This window comes from Ahaetulla prasina, chromosome 1 (assembly GCF_028640845.1).
Source record: "Ahaetulla prasina isolate Xishuangbanna chromosome 1, ASM2864084v1, whole genome shotgun sequence".
NCBI classification, from domain to species: Eukaryota; Metazoa; Chordata; class Lepidosauria; order Squamata; family Colubridae; genus Ahaetulla; species Ahaetulla prasina.
The window spans coordinates 224509264-224533029 of NC_080539.1; the positions used below are offsets into that span (position 1 = coordinate 224509264).

At 41.0% G+C, this 23766-nt stretch overlaps 1 protein-coding gene across 2 annotated transcripts in view; it reads left to right on the forward strand.

Annotated features, from left to right (window-relative positions):
• Positions 1-512: 512 nt before the first annotated feature.
• The window catches only part of LY75 (lymphocyte antigen 75), a 91545-nt gene continuing 68291 nt past the window's right edge, over positions 513-23766 (forward strand). For both annotated transcript variants that reach the window (XR_009156202.1, XM_058191890.1), the window contains exons 1-3: positions 513-841; positions 16474-16845; positions 23449-23622. Coding sequence is in view for 1 of the 2 variants with exons in the window: in XM_058191890.1 (XP_058047873.1) it covers positions 745-841; positions 16474-16845; positions 23449-23622 (643 nt within the window). In the remaining variant the exon portion in view is untranslated. The remainder of the gene's footprint in view (positions 842-16473; positions 16846-23448; positions 23623-23766) is intronic.

Below are 23766 nucleotides of genomic sequence, written 5' to 3' on the forward strand. Positions count from 1 at the left end.
ACTGAATGTTTCAAGGTTTGATTCCCACCCACCCCCGGCCCATCCCCCATGGTTAATGCAGAGCTCTCCTGACTCGATGCTGAGCAACTTTTATGATGTGTGGACTTACACCTACCCGGGGAATTGTGAGAGTGGAAGTCCACACACACACTCACCCCTCAAAAGCGGCTGAGATCGAGAAACGCCGTTCTAACTACTTCGACGTTTCCTTCCCGTATTAAAAAAAAAATAATTCCCGGCCCGGTTTGCACTCTTCTAGGCTGTCTTGCCGCACCTTAAAAAGGAAGACAAATTGTAACGTAAACTTCCGCGGAGCGCAGTTCCCTCTTTCTTTAAATCAGAAATACGAAACGTGATTTATTTCGAAAACACCGGAGAGGAAGGAATCCTGCTTCGGGAAAAAAAAGTCTCCCCCGCCCCTCTTGCTCGCTGCAAAAGGTCGCCGAGCATCTTTCTCTTTCGATTTCTCTCGCCCTTCGTACCACTTTCCCCGGGATTTTCCAGCCCGCGGCTGCTATCTCCCAACCAGAGCGGGCCGTTCCAGAGACGAGACAGGCGGAAAAAGACGGGATTGGCCTGTCGCCTCCGCCAATCATCGCCCTAAGACCCAGAACCTCACCCCGCGGGGAATGTAACTCAGAGCTCGGGAAGCGCCCGCGGGAGGAGACATCTTCCTGGGAGAAGCGAAAGGAGCTGCTGCCTTTCGTCGTCTCTGCGACCTGCCCACCTGCTCTTTTTGCAAGGATGAGGGGGCTGCTCCGAGGCTCCGTTTCCACCTGCAGGGTGATTCTGACGGTCGCCATCCTGTGCTGCTGCTGCCCTAACAGAGCAGCTTCTTCAGGTAATTAACCTGGCAGGTCGCTGCTTGCAACCCCGGCTGGGCTTTCGGTCTAGGGAGCTGAGAAAGCGGCTGGATGGTGGCTGAAGAAGGAAGAAACCTTAAGTCTAACGACCGAACCGCCGCTGTGCAAGCCGGGGGAGGGTGAGGGGGGCTGTGCCGCGGATGCACCCAGAGAGAGAGAGAGCAAAGGTGGTGTTGGTTAGGGAAAATGGGAAATCCCCGTTTAAACGCGTTGGGGCTGGTTGGGCTGAAGGTGAGTTGGGCGCTTTTGGAAACAAGCGGAGGATGCTCCCACACCCCTTATTTGCTTCTCCGGGTGGGGTTGAGTGAGTGGGTGGGATTGCTGTCCCTGTGGCAGGTGGTTCTCTAGCGAGCGCCGGGACCTGCGCTGCAAGCGCCTCTCCGTGCAGCCCAGCTTGCTTCTTTCCTTCCAGCCTTGCGCGCGCGGGCGCGCAAAAGAAAGTCTCCGGTTTGCGCCAAGGCCGCGAGTTTACAGCCGTGACTTGACAGTTTGGTGGTGTTGTTTTGAGCCTCCGGCACTGTGGTTATTCCAGAGGCTGTAAACCTGAAAGCCGTGGGAGGAGTAACCTCGGAATATAGTTTCCCGCCCGACGAGCAGGTCGACGGGCCCGGCGCTTACAAACCACAGCCCGATTTTCCAACGAGCGGCGCCTTCGACGACGACGACGACCGGCTACTGTTTGCAGCCGCGGTGTGGGAATGGGCGTCGGAGGCAGAGCGGCGGCGCTGGCCCTTCGCCACGCTTCACCCAGGCTCCTTTCGCTTTCTTTCCCAGAGTTATTTATAGGCTTTGCGATAGATTCCCTGGGTGGTTTGATTTTTTTTTTTAAGGAGTTAAAAACTTGGCTTACTCTTCGGTGGCCACTCAAGTATAAAGCAGAAAAGAACGCGCGGGGGCTTTTGGAGCTAGGTGGGGGAACCGAATTGGAGCAAGGAGGCTTTTGGTTTTCGCTTCAAGACTCTTTTTCCTCTGCTCCAGCTCTGGCGGCAAATCTTCACATTTCTTTCCAATGATGCGTTCGACGGGCGGCCTTTCTAAATGGTTGTGCGCGTGCGCAGAAATGAAAAGTGTGAAGTTCTGGCACAAAAAAAACCCGATAGCAACCAAATCATATCATTGAATTGAATTGAATTTTTTATTGGCCAGGTGTGATTGGACACACAAGGAATTTGCCTTGGTGCATATGCTCTCAGTGTACATAAAAGAAAAGATAGCTTTATCAATGTACAACACTTAATGATAGTCATAGGGTATAAATTTAACACTTAATGATACAACACTATAGTCACAGGGTACAAATCATCCTGATGAATTGAAATTCCAGTCTGATTTCACAGATTTTTCTTTATCTGAAATCTTTAAGACTGTTAAGGTATTTTGCAGGTCTGTGCAAGATTATGCTGGGTTCGGCTAATAAGGATTTGCTGCCGTTTTTCTTAACGTTTTTTTAAGTTGCTTTAAAGAAAGTGTGAGTTGAAATTTGAACCTACAATAATTCTACATTACTGTATAAATATCACAAAGTCTTTGGGCTTAAACATTTGAAGGAAAAAATTAAATTTTAATTTCATATGGATTAAATTGTTATATGCAAATGTTTTAAATTTTTCTTGTTTATCATTTTCACTTGGAAATACCTTCAAGCATGACAGTTCAATAGTACACAAGCCCTTTTATGTGTAAACAGTGTAACTAAGGTTTACCTAACATTCCTTCACATATATTATGCTATAATTGTTTATGAGAGATTGTGTGAATCTGTGTATATAGTGCAGTCTTACATTATTTAGAAAGGGCTTCTCTCTAAACAGATTATTATTTCCATTGCTAATGCAATTATTCTAAAACTTTCCTGTATACCATCTTACTGGAATATATGTAAATACTTTCAAGCATGACAGTTCAACAGTACACACCCTCTTATGTGTAAACAGTGTAACTAGGATTTATCTAACATTCATTCACATACCGTATATACTCGAGTATAAGCCGAGTTTTTCAGCACGTTTTTTGTGCTGAAAAACGTCCCCTCGGCTTATACTCGGGTCTCTGACTTATACTCAGTTTTTTTTTTAAGCCCTCGGCTTATACTCGAGTATATACGGCTTATACTCGAGTTTTTTTTTTCTTTTTTCACATTTTACGGACGGAAGCCCTGCGGTGCAGTGAGAGGCGGGCGGGGAGCCGCCAGCCTTCTCAGCTGAGGGAGGGAGGCTTTCCCCAACCGGTAGGTGCCTCATTTCCCACCCTCGGCTTATACTCGAGTCCCCAGTTTACCCCAGTTTTTGGGGTAAAATTGGGGACCTCGGCTTATACTCGGATCGGCTTATATTCGAGTATATACGGTACATTATAATTGCTATTTGTGTGTAAGAGATTGTGTGTGTGTGTGTGTAATATGTAGGTTTATATTATGTAGGAAGGACTTCTTTCTAACTACAGGTAATCCTCGAGTTATGACAGTTCGCTTAGCAACTGTTCAAAGTTGCGACATAGCCCCCCTCTTTCTTGCTGACAAAGGCTTTTTGCAAAAATGATCTGTAGGCTTTTGCAAGCCTTTGCCTTTGCCAGCAAGAATGGAGCCCGAGAGGCCCCCCTCTGTTCTTACCAGCAAAGGTTTGCCAAAGTGTTTGCAAGCCGATGGGACGCTTTGAGTCAGCACAATTTCACTGCCCCAGATCCTCTCATCAGGTTGCAAATAGTTTGGGTGCCAAGACTGGAAGCTTCTGGGGACTGTGATCTTGCGCAACTTTAGGCACTTGCCCACTTTTGCAGAGAATGAGTGCCTGAAGTCGCATGAGATCATGGCCCCCAGAAGCTTCTAGCCTTGGCACCCAAACTGTTTGCAAGCCAATAGGATGCTTTGGGCTGATGTTTGTACACCGATACTGGAACTTCTGTGATCTTGCCCAGTAGAGAGGCTGGAGAGGAGATAGTTCACTAGATCTTCTCAAGGTAAGTGACCCAACGCAGCAGGAAGGGGGTGGTGAAGCAATTGTGGGGAGCATGAGGCTTCTTAGTGGATCAGGGAAGGCCTTGGGTGGTCTTAAGCAGGTGGCCAGTTCCATCACTAGGCCCCCCCCTGACCTTCCACACCCTGAGATACCTCATGTTTACTTAATTCGATTATCAAATGTGAAAGCAGGGAGTTCTCACACTCGTTTTACATGATTCACTACAACGAATCCTCGAATTACGAATGTAATTGGCAGGCTCCATTACATTCATAACTCGAGGACCCCCTGTAGTTTATTATTTCTCTTGCTAATTGTTCATGGAGAATTTCTATTAAGTTCTGTTTCTATTCAGTTCAATTCTAAACTGAACTTGAATTGAAGAAGTTTCTTGGATGAGAAGTGAAATGTTCAATCGCTATAAAAAAAGTGTCATGACTATTTTTCATACATAGGACAGTTGAAAAATCACAGTCACATGATGAAAATGTGGGTGCTTGGCAACTGGCATGTATTTATGATATTGCACTGTCCCAAGGTCATGTGTGATCACCATGTGTAACACTCCCAACTGCCTTCCCACAAGCAAAGTGGAAACCAGATTCTTTAATGACCACACAACTCATATAACAACTGCAAAGATTTACCAACTGTATCCAAGAGGTTGTAAAATGGGGCAAAATTCATTTAACAACTGCCTTGCTTAGCAATGGAAATTTTGGACTCAGTTATGGTCGTAAGTCAAGGACTACTTAGGCTCCAACAGTTTATTTTGAAGCAGAATGCCGAATGTCTTTGTGGTTACGGGATGCAGACTCATGAGAAGTCATCTGAAAGCAGGAAAAATTACCCAAATGGTTGTAACTCATTTGCATGGGGATCATTTTTGGCTTTCCTGAATTATGCTGTACAATCACCCTGTGATCTGGTTCTGAAAGATAAAGTGCTAATAGATAATTATGGACTACTTGAACTAAAGAGCTTCCTCCAATTTTTAAATTGTACCCCACCCAGATTTGCTCTGCAAGTGAGATGGACAGTCTCTAAATTAGATATGCACACACCAACACACACACACACACACACACACACACACACACACACACACCCCTAAAATGTAACTTCATCCTGTCCATAAACTGGTACCCACAGTGGCTTTCTCTTTGTAGAGATAGGGGGACATGCTATTTAACTGGATACTATGAAAGTGTCATACTTTTGGGCAGAGATTGGACCCATCATAATGAGAGTTATAGGATGATTTCATTGGGTTTTTAATGAAAGAGAAGCCATGGACTGGCAAACTCAGTGCTCAGAAATTGAAGGAACAAAATGTAACCAGGCCCATTAAGTATAAATTGGAGTAAGATGCTCTGGAAAAAAAATCAGTAATGTCTCCCTCTTTTTTTCCTGGTAGAAAAACAATTCTGTTTTAGGAGATTGTTTTGAAACTGCTGGAGACCAAATGGCAATGTTAGGAAGCTGATATCTTGGCTCACAGAGCCATACCTAATGACAGTCAAATGGACGAAGCCCAAGAGTGTGGTCATAGCACTCCAGAATGGTAGCAACATTTGCCAAATTGCAAGATGAATGAGCTGGTTCTGTCTCACCTCAGTTGAAGATACAATCCAGAAAATCGGACATGCAGCTACAGGCAGTCCTCGACTTCTAACCACAATTGATCCCAGAATTTCTGTTGTTAAGTGAGACATTTTTCAAGTAAGTTTTGCTCCAATCTATGACTTTCCATGCCACAGTTGTTAAGTGAATCGCTGCAGTGAATAGGTTAGTAATCTGGTTGTTAAATGAATCTGGTCTCCCCCATTGACTTTGCTTATCAGAAGGTTACACAAGCAGATCTCATGACCCCAAGGCACTGCAAACATCATCAATATGACTCATTTGCCAAGTATCTGAATTTTGATCATGTGACCACAGGGATGCTGCAATGATTGTATGTGAATAAATGGTCACAAATCATTTTTTCAGTGCGGTTGTAACTTTGAACGGTCACTAAATGAGCTGTTGTAAGTCAATCTGTAGTAGGGAACTGAAAAGGAAACCTGACTTGATATTGGATGGATAGAATATTATATTGCCAGAATGTTATGATAATTGACATTACAGGAACAACCCTGCAACCCTAATATAGTATGGTACTGAAGAGGAGCAATGCAGCGCTGGTCACGACTGCAGGCGGAAGACCTCTCCTAATGTAGGCTGTTTCTTGCAGTCTTTGCTATCACTTGCGATTGCAAGTAGAAATGAGTTGATTTGATACTGACGTCTTGGTTGAAAATTGCACAGAGGGAGGGGAAGCAGAGGTTACTAGCACTTGCTCCCTTGTTGGGCAAAGCTTCAGTCTCTTGCCTTGTTGCACTCAGGTGACCTCAGCTGAGTGGCTTCCTCGTCTGGGGCTGGTACCTTCTTAACAGTGCAAAGCATGCACCCAGATGGCCAGATGTTGACACTTCACAGCAGCATTGGTGGTCAAGATGATCTGGAATGGACCCTTCCAAAGAGGAGCCAGGCAATTCTTTTTGTTGAAATATCTTCACCATATGCCAAGGAGTGTCAAGGATGTAGAGTCTCTTTGGGGAGTGCAGCAGCAACCTGTGAATGACACGTCTTTAACGTTGTGGCATGGGCATGACAATAGTATAACATGATAGGGCTTGTATGTCAGCCAGTTGCTGGCAGACGATACAGGTAGAGCAAAAATGTTAGCCAGAACATAAAGTCCAGGAGTAAACCATTTGTTGTTGTTGTTGTTGATGATGATGATAGCAGAAGACATTCCCTCCTGGCCAATATGGGCAGGCCCATGTTGGAGATGAACAAGATAGGGCAAAAGAGAGCGTGGGTAAATAGGGAGGCCGTCCGGATGATGCCACTCCCCTGTAGAATCAACAGCACAGTCTGAGTTGTACCATGCATGGTGTTCAGAGATAGGAGCAGAGGCCTGTGCATCAGCGAGATGACCAAGAAAAGCAAGGACAGAAGGAGGAGAAGCGTCTGATACATAAGCAATGACAGTGATGGCCTGTACTTTTGCAGGGTCCATCTCCACCCCCCTCGAGGATATGCGGAAGCCTAAATAATCCAACTGAGATATATGAAATTCGCACTTGGATTGTTGGATTGTTTCACATAGAAAACAATCCAGAGCTTGGGGGTGGAGTAGTGGGGTGGGGCATGATAGGTTTAAAACAGTGGTGGGCGCATGAAGAGGCTAGAGCTGACAACCTGTCAGGTTCCAGATCAGGACGGGAAAGGAAACTGTATCCCTTCTGGGCTAGCAAGCCTCAGTCAGTCCTGGCTGCAGGGCCCGTCGATCTGTGGATAATCTCAGCAAGCCCCGATTAACTCTGGCTAGCTTGGCCGCTGTGCATGGGTGGTCCTGTCCACCTCTCAGCTTAGGGGCGGTAGTGCGTCCAGCGGCAATGGAGAGGACGGCCTTGGGATCAGTGATCAGAAGAGAAAACCACTGGCTGTCAGCAAAAGGAAGCAGGCGGAGACAAGGCAAGGCTTCCTGGGCAGTTTGAATGTGGAGCAGTTCGACCTGTCTGCCTCCGTCCCCACTGGAATGGCAGCACCAACGAAGTGGGGCTGACACAAGCAGAAGAGGGAGAGCCGCCTGTTGGTGATGGCGTCGGCCAACTTCGTCAGAGGAGGTCTGGTGGACGAGGCACTTCACAACAGCAATTTGAGAGGACAGGTGCAGCGCATCCAACAGATCTTTAACATACTCAGCGTTCTTTATTGATTTCAAGGGATCCTTGATTTAATTTTCATCCAGGTCCTACATTTAATAAACACTTACTCTCCACCTTCCTCAACTGCATCGCATGTACATTAGATGCCACTATCCTGTGATTAAAATGCACTTTTTCACGCAACAGGAACATAATAGCATCTCAACAGAGGACACTGATATTATTTGGTTTAGGCATTCCTTAACACTTCTTAAAGTGGTTCTAATAATTTCTGCCCAAATCCCTAAACCAAAGATGTAATATGTTTTATACATTCAGTAGAAAGGCAATAGCAAGTTTCAAGGAAAAGAAATGAGAAAAGTTCTATGGAAGATGTGTGAGAAAAATTCATGAAAAAATGCAGTAAGTTATTGACGAGAGAAATAGAAACAACTTAGTCATCGTAAAGTGAAAAACCAAGGTAAAGTTATAATTGGAGGGAAAGAAATCAGGAAAGAAGTCAGATTTATGATTGCATTGCTAAACTGTTTCTCCCTCATCACTGAACAAACCTAAAAAAATACAAATTGCATAATGAAATCTATAATCCCAATGAGTAAAAAGACTGCATCATTTCTTTATGCATGTCCCCCCCCATTTGTGGCTGCTAGTTTTTTGTTTTTTTCCCCCCTAACTTTATTCAAATACCCCCCCCCCTAAACACACACATACACACAAGACTTCCTCTGTGAATGAGTCACATTTACAGCAGAGTCTATACATACAGTTCACAATGGGATAAGATAAAGATTGGGGCTTGCAGCTTGAAATTAAACTAGAAAGCAGTTAAATCTTCCGTGTCTACAAATTTTACACTGAAAGTTCCAAACGTTTGGCAAAGGTTTTCATGGTGGCATCTAGGATGTCTTTACCAAATCATAGAAATAATCATTTTAGACCAGGAGTCCCTCATCACAAAGCAAGAACATCCAACAAAAAACGAGCAGGGGATGGGAGATGAGAAAAAGGCAACATACATTAACTCTATGGATAATGAATGTAATTCTAGACCACAGGCCAATGGAAAAAGGCCTTCCTTATCAACGGAAAAGTGGTCAGGCTCAGACGCTCGTGGTTGCATTAATGTTCATCATCTCATTCATACACCAATCATACTCTGCTTGCACCAGGGGTGAAATCCAGCAGGTTCTGACAGGTTCTGGAGAACTGGTAACGGACATTTAGAACAGTTCGGAGAACCAGTAGCGGAAACTTTGAGCAGTTTGAAGAACCGGCAAATAACCACCTCTGTCTGGATCTTATTGTATTTCTATTAGTATTTGCTTGCCGATCTAAGGGCAGGTACTCCACATTGGGTTTCCTTTCTTCTTCTTTTTTTTTCTCCACAAAGACAGCCCAGGGAACCAGCCATCTCAGGGAAATAAAAGGCAATTGAATCCTGCCAACACAGGCAGTCCTTATGTATGGAAAAGGTCAATTCCTTCCCAAAGAAAAATTAAGGAGAAAGACATGCCACCTTGGCAAGAGGGCCAACCCTTATCTACGGGAAAGGTAGCAGGCACAGGAAGTAAAACAACGCACCCTTCCAGCAAACAAGCTGACCCTTATCTACAGGAAAAAGGGGGAACATGGCAGGAAATAATTAAGTTGGGGTATAGACACACATAAAAGCAAGCTAAAAGACACTAATAATGATTTGAGAGCAAGTAAAGACAGAAAGGAAAAAACAGGATCAGGTAAAGAGAAATAGATTAGATTAGATTAGATTAGATTAGATTAGATTAGTTCCATCTTCCGTTTGTATGTCTAGTCTCCAGATCTTCTACAGGTTAGAACCAGAATCCTCAGCCACAGATTTGTAGGAAACAAGCTGAGTGACTCTGCATTTCTTTTACCAGGATATTATAGGTACAGTGTGGTTAAACAGGTGCAACTTGTAAGGAACGGATAATCCGCTGTATCGCAGTAAATATTTTTTTTCCTGAGATGAGAATTATTATTATTCTCATCTCAGGGGAAAAAAATACTTACTGCGATAATAGTTTGACAGTGTTGTGGAAATTAGTTGTTTAGCAGAGTGATGGCATGGGGGGGAAACTCCTTGTGTCTAGTTGTTCTGGTGTGCAGTGCTCTATAGGGTCATTTTGAGGGTAGAAGTTGAAACAGTTTATGTCCAGGATGCGAGGGGTCTGTAGATATTTTCACAGCCCTCTTTTTGACTCATGCAGTATACGGGTCCTCAGTAGAAGGCAGCTTGGTAGCAATTGTTTTTTCTGCAGTTCTAATTATCTGTTGAAGTATGTGACTGTCTTGTTTGGTTACAGAGCCAAACCAGATAAAAAAAAAAAAAGACACATCCCACATCCGTGTTGAAAGATTGAGGCATGTGATAAATGTTGCTGTTGAACTGAAGTTAAATGCAAGATATAAAAAGAAATCTCCCTAATTAGACTTCAGTTTTCTTCTGCTCTTTGCAATAGTGTCTACTGTCTGTGGAATGCCTTCATTCATTCTGTTGCCCCTGGTGTCTTTCCTGAAGCTACTACTGCACTTTATTTGGTAGTTTTGTAAATGACTTGCATTCAATATCTCTTTTAAGGTGAAAAGTAACTGTCTCATAACAGAACAGAAATACTGTATGGTACAGGCATATAATAATATTTATTGCATTTCCCCAAAGGGCAGGAAATGGCAATAATCATTAACTAAGGCTAAGACAGCTCTATCACAATATTTAGGACTTTTTAGGATCCCTTCTGTCCTTCTGTAATACTTTTACAGTGCTAAAAGAAAATACAAACTGAAATCAGAAAAAAATTAGAAAAAATAAATGCTAAGTGCAAAAAAAGAGTAAGTGAAAAGTAATAGAAAGAACATTTAAAGAAGTAAATCCAGATATTTCTTGTTACAAATACAGATAGTTCTCAACTTACAACAGTTACTCTAGTGTTATAACACCATTGAAAAAAATGACGTATGACTGTTTTTCACATTTACAACCAACACAACATCCCGTGGCCATGTAATAAAAATTCAGAATATTGGCAACTGACTCTTATTTATGACATTTGGAGTATCCTAAAGTCATGTGATCACCTTTTGAAACCTTCTGACAAGCACAGTCAATGGGGAATCCAGATTCACTTAACACCCGTGGCACGAAAGCTCATAAAAAGGGGCAAAACTTAATAAATGTCTCACTTAGCAACATAAATTTTGAACTCAATTGTGGTCATAAATCAAAGATTACTGATATAAGCAATAGTTTTCCATCCCTTATCAGATTACATACAAATTTTACTTCTTATTATAAGCCCGTCCCCTTATCCATTCACAAATCCAAAACTTCTTGTTATTTGTATCTACATATTGGCAAAAAGTCCATAAATGGTTTCCAGAAGTTTTTTAAAATATTCTGTATTTTAGTTCTAATTAATCAAGCCAACTTTACACTCCTTTCTTTTGCTTCTATCAATTTCAATCTTTAGTTCATGAAGTTGCTGTTGTAGGAACACTTTGATCCGTGGGCACTGTTCTCATGGCTTAGGCTGCAGGACAGTTTGTACGTTGGGCTTTGGTGAAGGCATAATTCGTTCAGCACCATCGTAATTTAAAATGGCCACTGACTGAATGGTCATAGGTTGAGAACTACCTATTTATTCAACAATTGTTGGAGATGGCAAAACTTTAACATAATAATCAGCAAAACTACTTAGCGCTTATTTTTACTCAGTGTTTTCCAGTAAGAGTGTATGTGTACTTCCAGGCAATTATGAAATGTAAGATGAAAACACAAAATTAAAGTTAAGATTGATAGGTATTTCCTGATCATGTTTCTATTTCCTCTGAAAAAGTTATCATCTCCAGGGGTAGATTAATGGCCTCCTAGGATAGTGATGGATTGGGCATGAAGGATTCTGGTGAATGAATGAAATGCTAAACTGGAGGCTCACTATTGTTTCTATTTTCAAAAGGGGGAGAAAGGATGATCTAGGAACGAGATACTGAAACTTAAGATTCTACAGCAGATATTCAAGTTACTGATCTATAAATAGTTTCAAAACAATATGTCAATTACCAGAAGTCAGTATAGATTTCTCAAGAACAAATCATTCCAGATTAACTTAATTTCATTTCTTTTATTCATAGTTTACTTAATAATTTGTGGAATAGCTACAAACATATTCAGTAATTTTAGAAAGTATTTGATATGTGACGTTCTCATTAGAAAGCTGGATCACAGGAGTATTAAATGGGTGGAAAGCTATCCTGAAAGCCATCCATGGAAAGGAATGAGCTTTTTGGTGATTTTTTTTATTTTTGGGCCCTTTACTTTCCAGAATTTTATTTATGATTTGTAAGAAGTCATGGAATGAATCATATCAAAGTGTGCATAATGAGTGTATGGAATTTTTTGGGATTCCCTTGTAGAGAGAAAAAAAATTCAACCCTATCTTAAGAAATTAAAGCAATTTAACTGTTACTAAAACAAAATACAAAATGCAAATTTTTTCACTTAGCAAATAAAAATCAAATTTACAGACACAGCAAAGGGCATACTTGGATTAACCATTGTGCTTGTGAAAAAGATTTTAGAATTATTGATTGCAAACTGAGTCAGAAATATGAGTCATTGCTGACTCATATTCAGACAAACACTATTTTAAGCTGCATCAATAGCATGGTTTTCAATTTATGAGAAGTAATGTTTTCACTTCGATCTGGATCAATCAAACCCTACTTTAAATATTGTGATCAATTTGAAAACATTTAAGGAAAATTTAGTTTTGGTTCCTCAAAATTTAGTTCTGATCTTCCTCAAAAGGCTGATACAGTGTGTGCATCTCCAGAATCTTTAAAAGTGTACTTGTTAGTGAAATTCACTACTGGTATTTCTGTCTCTTTTATCGAGATCAGTCATGAATAACTTGCACCACAAAATTTATAATTCATATTTGTGTGATGTTCTATTCATTTATTGGGAAAATTATTGGTTTATTTTACTTCTAGCAACCAGTTATCAAATACATAAAAGGAGCAGTCTATCTGTTGCCTCATCCTGCTACAACTTTTCTGTAGTGAAGTGTTTTCTCAGAACCTTTTTCTAAATACATAGAAATTTAGAATTTATTGTGATTATTATATTTTTAACATTTTCAACATTTGACTTGGAATAGGGCATCTGTATGGAGTTTGGTGGTAAAGGGAGCAGCATGGTAGGAACCATGTTGGATTGTCAAAACATGGGTCCTACCCATTTTTTACATGTGTTATCTTTCATGAATGTACTTCTCCCACACATACACACATGGTACCAAGGCTGGCTGTGTTAGCAGAGTGCCATTGTTAGTTGGTGATTTTTAGAATGTTGCAGATGGTTGAAGGAGCCCTTTGGGGTCCTCCATCTCCTAGTTCTGGATTGGGTTGTTAGTTCTTGCCATTGGGCTCATGTGCTTTATATCCCAGGCCTAACTTCACTGTGGCTTGCATGGTACCCAGTACTTACTCTTTTTTTTATTTATTTACATTTATATCCCCCCTTCTCCGAAGACTCAGGGCGGCTTACAGTGTGTAAGGCAATAGTCTCATTCTATTTGTATATTTACAACGTCAACTTGTTGCCCCCCCAACAATCTGGGTCCTCATTTTACCTACCTTATAAAGGTTGGAAGGCTGAGTCAACCTTGGGCCTGGTGGGATTCGAGCCTGCAGTAATTGCAGGCTGCTGTGTTTTAATAACAGGCTATCTTACAGCCTGAGCCACCATGGCCCTTGTTCCATGCCACCAGCTGGAAGACTGCCATTGGTAGCAGTAGGACCTCTGGAAATACCAATCAGCTTTGGAACAATAAGCAATGCATACCACATCAACAGAGTTATCCCAGAGAGCTTGGGATTTTACTGACTGTTGCACTAGAACAGGGGTGTCAAACTGGTGGCCTGTGAGCCAGATGCATCATGCACAGGCCACACCCATCCCAGCTCCGTGAAGGGGAAAAATGTTGCGAAACATCACGTGAACTCACTAACAAATTTCTCACTTAGCAACATAAATTTTGGGCTCAGTTGTGATTGTAAATTGAGAACTACCTGTAAATCTTGCAGTGTCATTTTATTGTTTTTCAATAACACTTTTTCAGGATGTGTTTCAGTGCTGAAATCCAATTTTTTTTACTGTGGGCGTAGCTTGGTGGGCATGTGTGGCTTGGTAGACGTAGCAGGGGAAGGATACTGCAAAATCTCCATTCCTTCCCCACTCCTGGGGGAAGGATATTGCAAAATCTCCATTCCCACCCCCATTCTGGGGCCAACCAGAGGTGATATTTGCCAGTTCTCTGAACTGCTCAAAATTTTCACTATCAGTTCTCCAGAACCTGCCAGAACCTGCTGGATTTCACCCCGATGTGTTTGCTAAGCTCAAAAATTGTAATTACTATGAGGGGCATTTTATCTTTCTTGTTTGTTTGTTTGTTTGTTTGTTTGTTTGTTTGTTTGTTTAGCATTTTTTTACTGTTAATAAAGCAAGCAACTATGTTGTATGTAATGTCAGGGATAAGATTTTAATCAACTTTTTTAGAAATGAATATATTAAGAGGAATTTATCCCAGAAGGTTTTTGTTGCATGAAAGCATTGTGGCTCGGTTCAGCTATAATAAAAAGTTGATAAAGCATGAAGTAATAAATCAAACATATTACCAAGATACTGAATTGCTGATTAAAAACCTCAACATAAAAATGTCCATTAGATGAATCACTATTAACCCCCTCCCCAGGATTATTGTTGAGGGAATACCTTTATTCATCTGACTGTTCAACAATCTTCCCCATGCATGGGGCACATTTTCAAAATCAAGCAGAATTTGCAAAGTGTGTTTCAGTTAAATACATTGAATATAGCACAATTGTTTTCTTTCCACAGATCACTTGAGGCATGCCTCCAGGGAAATGCCCCAAGCAGGCAGCAAATGCATAAACATACTTTAGATAGAAGCTTTGTAGACCAGTATTCAGGCTAGTAAATTGCAAATAAATATTTCAAATCCCAGATTAGCATAATATTTTAGGTAGTTTCAAATAAAGGTCTGCGGGTATTCCGTTTGCAGGGTGCTTAATTCACTGCTGTGACTTTTAGAAATCTATTATTAATTTAATCATTAGAGAATATAAAGCAGAAACATTTTGTACACTGCAAAATAAATTTTAACTGAGTAATAACTATTACAGTGGAAAACTTATGGTACAGCTGTACAATTTCTGCACAATTCAGTGGTCTTAGTGTGCCATCTCGGGTTATTTTCTCTAACAAAAAACGTAATTGTAGCCTAAGCTAAATGCATATAGCAACTAAAATTGTTCTCATCAGAGCTTTATGATGTGAGGTTTAGTAATCAGACTAGGCTGCAGTGGTCTTTCTATACCAGCAAATAGGTTTTAATTGGTTTAAGCTCTAGAAAACTGGTTTAGAGAATTCGACAACTTACTGGTTTTCATTAACTAAAAAGTATTCAATTTATTTTTAAAAGCTTTCTAATTTTAAAATGAATAAAAAATTAGCCCATAAATACATAAACTAGATCATAATTTCAAACCAGAAATTCATTTTACAGATAATTTTATTCCAGTATTTCTTTAGTAAATTTGATTAATTAATCTTGCATCAAATGTATAATAAATCTAATATTTCTATTGAGGATATATTTACATAGCAATAATACCTGTTGGTTCAATGGAACATGCTTCTAATTAATGGGTTAAACTGCAAATATTTAGGATTACATCCATAAAGATTGGCTAAAGACTAATAAACTGTGGTTTAATCTAAACAGTACTGGAAATGCAATAAAAAGTTAATAATAAAATAAAAACAATAAAACTAGAAAATTGGGCATTAAACTAGAAAAGTTCACCAGTTCTTTATTGCACTACTATGAAGAAAATCAAATGGACATGTCAATAAATTCACCTAAACTTTAAAGAACTAGGTTTATTCACTGGGGAGTCTTATTAATCTAGCAGCCTCATTGGAAGCATAAGCGGCCTCTGATTCTGAATCCTTTTATTTTACTTGATACACTAAACATCGTTATCTGAGCTCTGTTTGGATTAGACAATATATTTTACATGGAGTTCCTTCTGAGAATGTCTTCCAAAGAACTCCAGAACATAGCTGAACATATCACAGATAGTCTTCATTTAATGACAGCAGTTTGGACCAGCATTTCCAGTTGCTGTTGTTAAGGGAATCACATGATTGTCATTTTTGATCTCCTGCTGGCTTCCCCTTCACTTGTTGGAAGCCAGCAAAGTCACACATGGAGATCACACAACTACAGGATATGGCAAAGTCATAATTGCAACTACCGATTCTGTGGGTGTGGCTTAGTGGGTATAGTTTGGTGGGTGTGGCAGGGGAAGGATACTGTAAAATCTCCATTCCCACCCTACTCCAGGGGAAAGTTACTGCAAAATATCTATTTCCCCCCGATCAGCTGGGGCTCAGGAGGTTGAGAATAGATGGGGGTGGGGCCAGTCAAAATTTTTACTACCGGTTCTCTGAACTACTCAAAATTTCCGCTACCGATTCTCCAGAACTGGTCAGAACCTGCTGAAACCCACCTCTGTTCCAGGCCTCCTAAACATTGAGCACACAGTGATATTAAAATTGATGCTGCCGATCTTTAAATATTGCTTTATTTGCTTCTGAGTTTATGTTACTTTTTTAATCTTTCAAAACTATACGTAATGTTGCTTAGAGAATGCTGTTTGTAAGTATATAAATAGACACAGGTATTTTCAGTAATAATTAAGATGTTCTATAAAGGAACTGAATGTTGATAGTGCATTCCAGTGTTACTACATAATCTTTCAGTATTATCTTTGTTTCTACTAAAAGTTAGAACAGAAAAATCACTAAAATATGTTCTTTTCTTCATGCAGATAACAATCTTTTCACCATCCGGCATGAAAAGTCTAATAAGTGCATCCAAGTTAAAAGCCAGCACCTAATATTAGGAGATTGTAAGGAGGCAGACGAGAGCTTATGGACCTGGGTCTCTCAACATCGCCTTTTTAATTTGGGATCCCAAAAGTGCCTTGGACTAGAGACTGTGAAGTCTACAAATACCTTAAAAATGTTTGCTTGTGACTCGGATCTCAATTTGTGGTGGCGCTGTGTAGGTGATTCCATCCTTTCCACATCTCAGAACAAACTAGCATTAAAGAATGGAGTCCTCGCTGTAAGCCTAAACTCTTCTGATGCTTGGAGGAGAAGCAATTCCAGCGATACGATTTGTAAATTTCCATATAGTGGTATGTATTATCTTTGATTTGTAGAAAGGGAAAGAAGGGTTTCAGCCAGAATATGGTTAAATGCTGACTTCTAAGGCTTTCAAAAGAAAGGGGGCATTCCCAGTTGAATGTGGCATCAAATGATGATTAACCACCAGTAATCCTAATTAACACTCATGTGATGAACTGGAAGTCAGACATTCCTGTCCATGGTCTAATGTACATTGTTTCCAGATATAGGGACTGCAAGTACTAGCATTCTCAGCTATTCTGGGACTATGCCGGTTTAGATTTTGGGAAGTTGAAATCCATACTTGGGGATATCTAATTGAATGTTAATTTGGAGGATGTCGGAATGCCTTTGGAGGAGCACTAAGATCATTAATGTATTGATTAAGGTGCTGACCTAGAAACCAGGAAGCTGTGAGTTTTAGTCCCACTTTAGACATGAAAGCTAGTTGGGTGACTTTGAGCCAGTCACCCTCTCTCAGCCCAACCTACCTCAAGGTTGTTGGGAGAATAGGAGGAGGAAGGAATATTTGGCATGTTCACTGCCTTTGAATTACTAATAAAGTAATAAAGGTGGGATAAAAATTATTAAATTAAATAATAAATAAATAATAAATTAAGGAAAAAAGCATTGTAAATAACTGGTGTTCCTTTGGAAAACATGCAGACTTCTCATGATTTTTAAAAGGGCTCAGATTATCATTATGATGCTTTTGCAGGATGAAACAGATTATTTCCAGATGAAAATACCATGTGGAAAAATCAGTGAAATATTAGACCTTATTATGGATTGGGGTGTGTGTGGAATAATTGTTACTGCTTTTGATAATGGTCTTTGCACTTAAATCTTAGTACATTTGGCATTTATAAAGAATGCATAATTTATTTCCTCTGTAGTGGAAATGTTGATGTTACATTAAATCATGTTTTAGCATGAGGGTAGATAAGCCATAGGTTCAAGTGCTCCCCTGCTCAATTTCTCTACTTCTCAAGATCCTTCAAGTTCATGTAGTTAACTTCTGAAAGTGAAGTGCTGGGTTTTCAATGGTGGGTTGGTTTATTTTTGCCCCTTTGTTGTATAGAATGAGCACTAAAAATAAATTAAAACCCTGACAACATCTATTTTGACTAACTGTTTCCCAAAGCCTCGCCTAAATCAGACCCCCAGGTTTGCTGCCTCACTGTCCCTTCAGAGGGGGGGGAAAGGCATGTACTGATCTGGAGAACAGGATTGTAGGGATCTTTTGGTGAAATGGTGATGTAAGAGATCAGGGTTAATCCAAAGTAGAAGTGAAAGTTTCTGCACTTCCCTTTTGATTAAACTTTTTCCCCCCACTTTTGCAGAAGAGAAAGCTTTGAACTTAATTATTTTTAAGAAACGGGGGATTAACCATAACAATGAAATCAGTGCTCTCGCACTCTCTAATTTGAATGCCAAAAAAATTATTTTCAAGTTGAAGGAACTCTGGGGAAGTCCTACAAACTTTTCTACGGTTAGAGCACAGAAAACATGGAGCTTCACTAGTCTTTAAAGTACAAAACCACTTTGTCTTCTGCTCGCTGTACTAGACGCTGGGATGTCTAAATAAACAAATGGAAATTACCTCAAGGCATCTTTTGTATTTCTGTCTTGTTCTGTGGAGCTACTTGGTTGACGAGGTTCTGTATCACTGTATCACACAGTTGTTTCTAGTCATATTTGTGTTTACATAATTATGAATGAACGTATTTGTTTTTCTCTTTTTCCTTTCTTCCACCCCGCCCTGTAGACCTTTATTATATAGTTTATGAAATTATAAATTCATGGACAGGAACTGCCTTGGGTTTTTTAAAATTTCTGTTTAACAGTTCTAAATAGATTTAAACAGCTGTACAAATTAATTATAATTATTACAACAAAGTCACCAGATATTCACCCATATTCACAGGCCTTTTCTCCTGATCTAATCTAACCTTCAGCCAATTCAGGCTATTTTTATCTACAGGGCCTGAAGTCCTGTTAGTACAATTATTTAGTACAATGTTCTTCCTGGTTCCTTTCTGAGCTTTCAAAACCAGCCCCAATTTCTTCTTCAGCAGGGCAGTAGAGTAATGTATTTATTTTATTTTTGTTTATTAAATGTGCTGCGGTACTTCTAGCCACGCTATTGTGGCTTTGTGGATTAGGCTTTGCTGTTAACAAAACCAAGTTAATAATTTCTGGTGGGATTATCAGAGGACAGTCTTTAATTTCTCAGGGATTTGGTTTGTTCGTTCACTTCCCATGAGAAGATTGTTTAGTCTTTCACTGCTGGTATGAAGAGACGTCTGTTCTCCAACCCAACAAAAGCAGCTTTCATCAGTGTCATGTGCAGCCCTTGGAGTCAGAAAATTTGCCTTGTATCTGCTCGATATTCACATCAGTAATAGCAAAAGAATCAGGACAATTAAAATACTAATAACCCCACACATAATTTTGAATTGTCATAGATTTCCTGTATTTTGTATTTAATAATTCTGAAGAATGCCCTTCTTCTGTTAGAAAGCCAGCAAGGATAGCCGAACAAATCTTGAAACGATCAGTTTTATTTTGACTGTGTCCATTGAAAGTTATTTTGCTGAAGATTATGATATCATCTCATTAGCCAACTTGGTTGTTTCATGTCAACCCTAAAAGCTGAAACTTAAAAGGAACTTAAGATCCTCCAGATTTTATCTGGCTATCTAGTGATAGTGTTACCCAGCTATCCTGTATTCCAGAAGTTATCTACTATCTAGTGATCAGATTTATATAGTTGTCCAGCTGTCAGTGGAACTCTAGGCAGTGAACACAAGAAAGAACATAATACAAAAATCAATTAAGATGTAGCTGAATTAGCTTCAGCTGCTGAGAATTGTAGTTTAGCAGCATTTGAAGAGACTCAGGTTGCTCTCCCCAGTGCTTTTTGAAATCACTTTTTTTCTTGGCAAATTTTTTTTCACTTTCTGCATGGATGAGAAATGTGGCTACATTTTTTTATTTATTACTTATATTACTTTAAATAATACTTTGAGCAAAGAAGATACAGAAAAGAAAAATAAATATATATCTGAAAGTATTGACCATATTAAAAACAAGCAAGCACTAGACTGGGATCTCATTTCCTTTTTTTTTTTTTTTTGAATTTCCAGTACAAAATGTTTATTACAATAACATGTAGCATTTAAAATATAACTGTGTATGCTAATTAACCATGAGAATAGTGTTGAAAGCTTGGTATGCAAGTAAGTTATGAAAGCTGTGCAGGCAAGAAGTTTGTATCAACATATTGCTTTGGCATTAAAAATGTGGAGACAACTTGCTTTTGCTAGTAATTTCAAAGCCATTTTTTTTTAACTTTCCCTTGTGGATAAGGCATATTCTCCTTGCAAAGTTAATCTACTAGGTTGTGCATTGACTGTTATAAAAGTCCTCTTCCAAACTTGAAGCAAGATCCTTTTAAAACCAGCAATTCAAACATTTGTAGAAATTGACATATAGATGTTGAAGCACTTTATCAAAGACAAGAAATCATACACCCAAGCTTCATATAGATCAGTGATGGCTAACCTTTTTGTCCTTGAGTGCTGAAAGCATGTGCGCGAGGACAACAGCACACGCACGCTTGCCCACACCCATAATATAATGCGAGCACACACCCACGCATAGGCTCCCCCCTGCCTCCCATTTTGGGCCTAGCAGGCCTCCCTGAAGCCTCCTGGGACCAAAAAAGGGGCACGAGGGGGCACGCCACAACCCTCCTGCCCCGCCCCTCTCCTTCATGCATACGCTGTTACAGGTGTTATGTCAGCCTTGTATGCAGCTTCATTCCTCTCTAGCATTCATCTCCATTGTTCAGTGATGCATTTCCTGCCTCTCTAGCATTTACCTCTATCTGCTCTTGTGAGGCACTTCCTGTTCCTGTTGGGTGTATATACAGCTCAACTGGGGCGAGGGCTCGTGTGCCGGCAGAGAGGCCTACGCGTGCCACCTGTGGCACACGTTCCATAGGTTTGCCATCACGGCCCTAGATCAACAGCCCCCAACCTTTTAGGAACCAGGAACCGGTTCTGTGGAAAAAAGTTTTTCCATGGACCAGAGGGGGCATGATTTCGCATGCTGCCTGCATCCCTTGGATGGGGTTCACCTGTTTGCATGGACTAATTCCTGCCATGCCACGGACTGGTGCCAGTCCACAGACCAAGAAATGGGGACCTCTGCCCTAGATCAAAGATGGTCCACTTATGGTTCATTGAAGTCTTGTTTGTTTGTTTGTTTGTTTGTTTGTTTGTTTATTTATTTATTTATTTATTTATTTATTTATTTTATTAATTTGATTTCTATACCGCCCTTCTCCCGAAGGATTCAGGGCGGTTTACAGCCAGGATAAAACAATATAAACAAAAATGAAAACATTTTAAAAAACTGATTCTAAAATTTGGCCACAATAGTTAAAGCTGTCATAAAACCCACATAAAAATCCCCACATTTAAAAATTGCGTTAGGCCAGACCCGCACGGTGGAACAAAAAGGTTTTAAGTTTGCGTTTAAAGGTCCGGAGGTCAGGGAGTTGATGTAACCCCGGAGGGAGCTCATTCCAAACAGGAGGAGCCCCCACAGAGAAGGCCTTCCCCCTGGGGGTCACCAGTCGGCATTTTTGACTGACGGCATCCTGAGGAGTCCCTCCCTGTGTGAGCACACAGGTCGGTGGGAGGCTATTGGTGGCAGTAGGCGGTCTCGTAAATAACCCGGTCCTATGCTATGGAGCGCTTTAAAGGTGATAACACCTTGAATTGCACCCGGAAGACTATCAGCAGCCAGTGCAGCTTGCGCAGGAAACGTGTTACATGGGAGCATCGTGTTGCTCCCTCTATTACCCACGCAGCCGCATTCTGGACCAGTTGGAGCCTCCTCGTGCTCTTCAAGGGGAGCTACATGTAGAGAGCATTGCAGTAGTCCAGACGGGAAGTGACAGGGGCATGAGTGACCATGCATAGAGAATCCCGGTATAGGAAGGGGCGCAACTGGCGTATCAGGCGGACCTGATAAAAAGCTTCCCTGGCGACGGCCGTCATGTGTTCTTCTAACATGAACACGAACATCCAGGAGAACGCTAAGTTGCGGACCCTCTCCCTAGGGGCCAATGTTTCGCCACCAACAGACAGCGATGGAATCAGCTGGCTGTACCAGGATGCTGGCATCCACAGCCACTCAGTCTTGGAAGGGTTGAGTCGAAGTCTGTTCTTCCCCATCCAGACCCGCACAGCCTCCAGACACCAGGACATCACTTCGATGGCTTCATTGGGGTGGTTAAGGGTGGAAATGTATACTGAGTGTCATCAGCATACAGATGGCACTGCACCCCAAAACCACGGATGATCTCACCCAGTGGCTTCATGTAGATGTTGAACAGGAGAGGTGAGAGAACCGACCCCTATGGCACCCCACACATGAGGTGCCTTGCGGTCGATCTCTGCCCCCCTGCCAACACCGTCTGCGATTGGCCCGAGAGATAGGAGGAAAACCACCGAAAAACGGTGCCCCCCACTCCTAAAACCCCCAGCCGTCGCAGCAAGATACCATGGTCGATGGTATCAAAAGCCGCTGAAAGATCTAACAGGACCAGGACAGAGGAACAACCCCTGTCCCGAGACCTCCAGAGATCATCTACCAACATGACCAAAGTCGTCTCCGTGCTGTACCCAGGCCTGAAGCCGGACTGGAACGGGTCTAGATAGACAGTTTCATCCAGGTACTGGGGGAGCTGTCGTGCCACCACACTCTCAACAATCTTCGCCACAAAACGAAGGTTGGAGACAGGATGATAATTCGCTAAAACAGCTGGATCCAGGGAGGGCTTCTTGAGGAGGGGTCTCACCACCGCCTCTTTCAAGGCGGTAGGGAAGACACCCTCCGTCAAAGAAGCGTTGATAATTCCCAGAAGCCAGCCTCGTGTAATCTCCTGTGTGGCCAGTACCAACCAGGAGGGACACGGGTCCAGTAAACATGTGGTCGCATTTTGCCTCCCCAGTATCCTGTCCATGTCCTCGGGAACCACAGTATCGAACTCTTCCCAGATAACAATCTCAAGAACTGCCTCCGTCATCCCACTCGAATCTACCCAGTACTGTTTTCACAGTACAGCCACTACAATATAATGCTACCCTCCTATTGAGCCAATTGAAGCTGAATCAAGGCAATTTAGGAAGATAATAATGTTTCCTTTGGAAAAACATGAGAAGGCCTCCTCTGTGAACACTGGTACTCAATTGGAAGCCGCCTGGTCTCCAGCAGGCCTGCTGTAGCACGGCCCACTATTTTTTGCTGAACACTCATTCCTTCTTTGGCCATTTGTATTGTTCCTTAAGTTGTATAGGTCAGATCATCATCTTGTGATTTTGATATTAGGTTCTTTTTTTTCTTTTTTTTTTACTATTGATGACCTCTGGCTCCATGTATTGTTGCCTCTACCTAATGTAACTTAAGATCTGCGCATACATGATTCTTCCTGCAGTCATACAGGTCTTAAAGTAATATTTTAAAAATATGTTCATTTTACATCAAATACACTCATTTCCAGATTTTAAAAAAATCTGTTTTTGGTTTCTTTTATGCAGAAAGTTATACCAGGGATGGGAATGCCTATGGAAAACCTTGTGCATTTCCTTTCTTACTTAATAATACATGGTATCATGATTGCATTCACAATGAGAGGTATGCAGGAGGTAAATGGTGTTCCACAACTACTTACTTCAATCAAGATGGACAATGGGGCTTCTGCTTAAAAAGAGGCAAGTGGCTTTCCTAAAATAGTATCCTGAAAAATTAATGTTGTATTAATGCATATTATATATTTTGGTATTTCTTGAGAAAAAGAATGAACAGAGCTTCACATCTAATAATAGCTTTCTATTGATTAAACAGTATTGTATCAT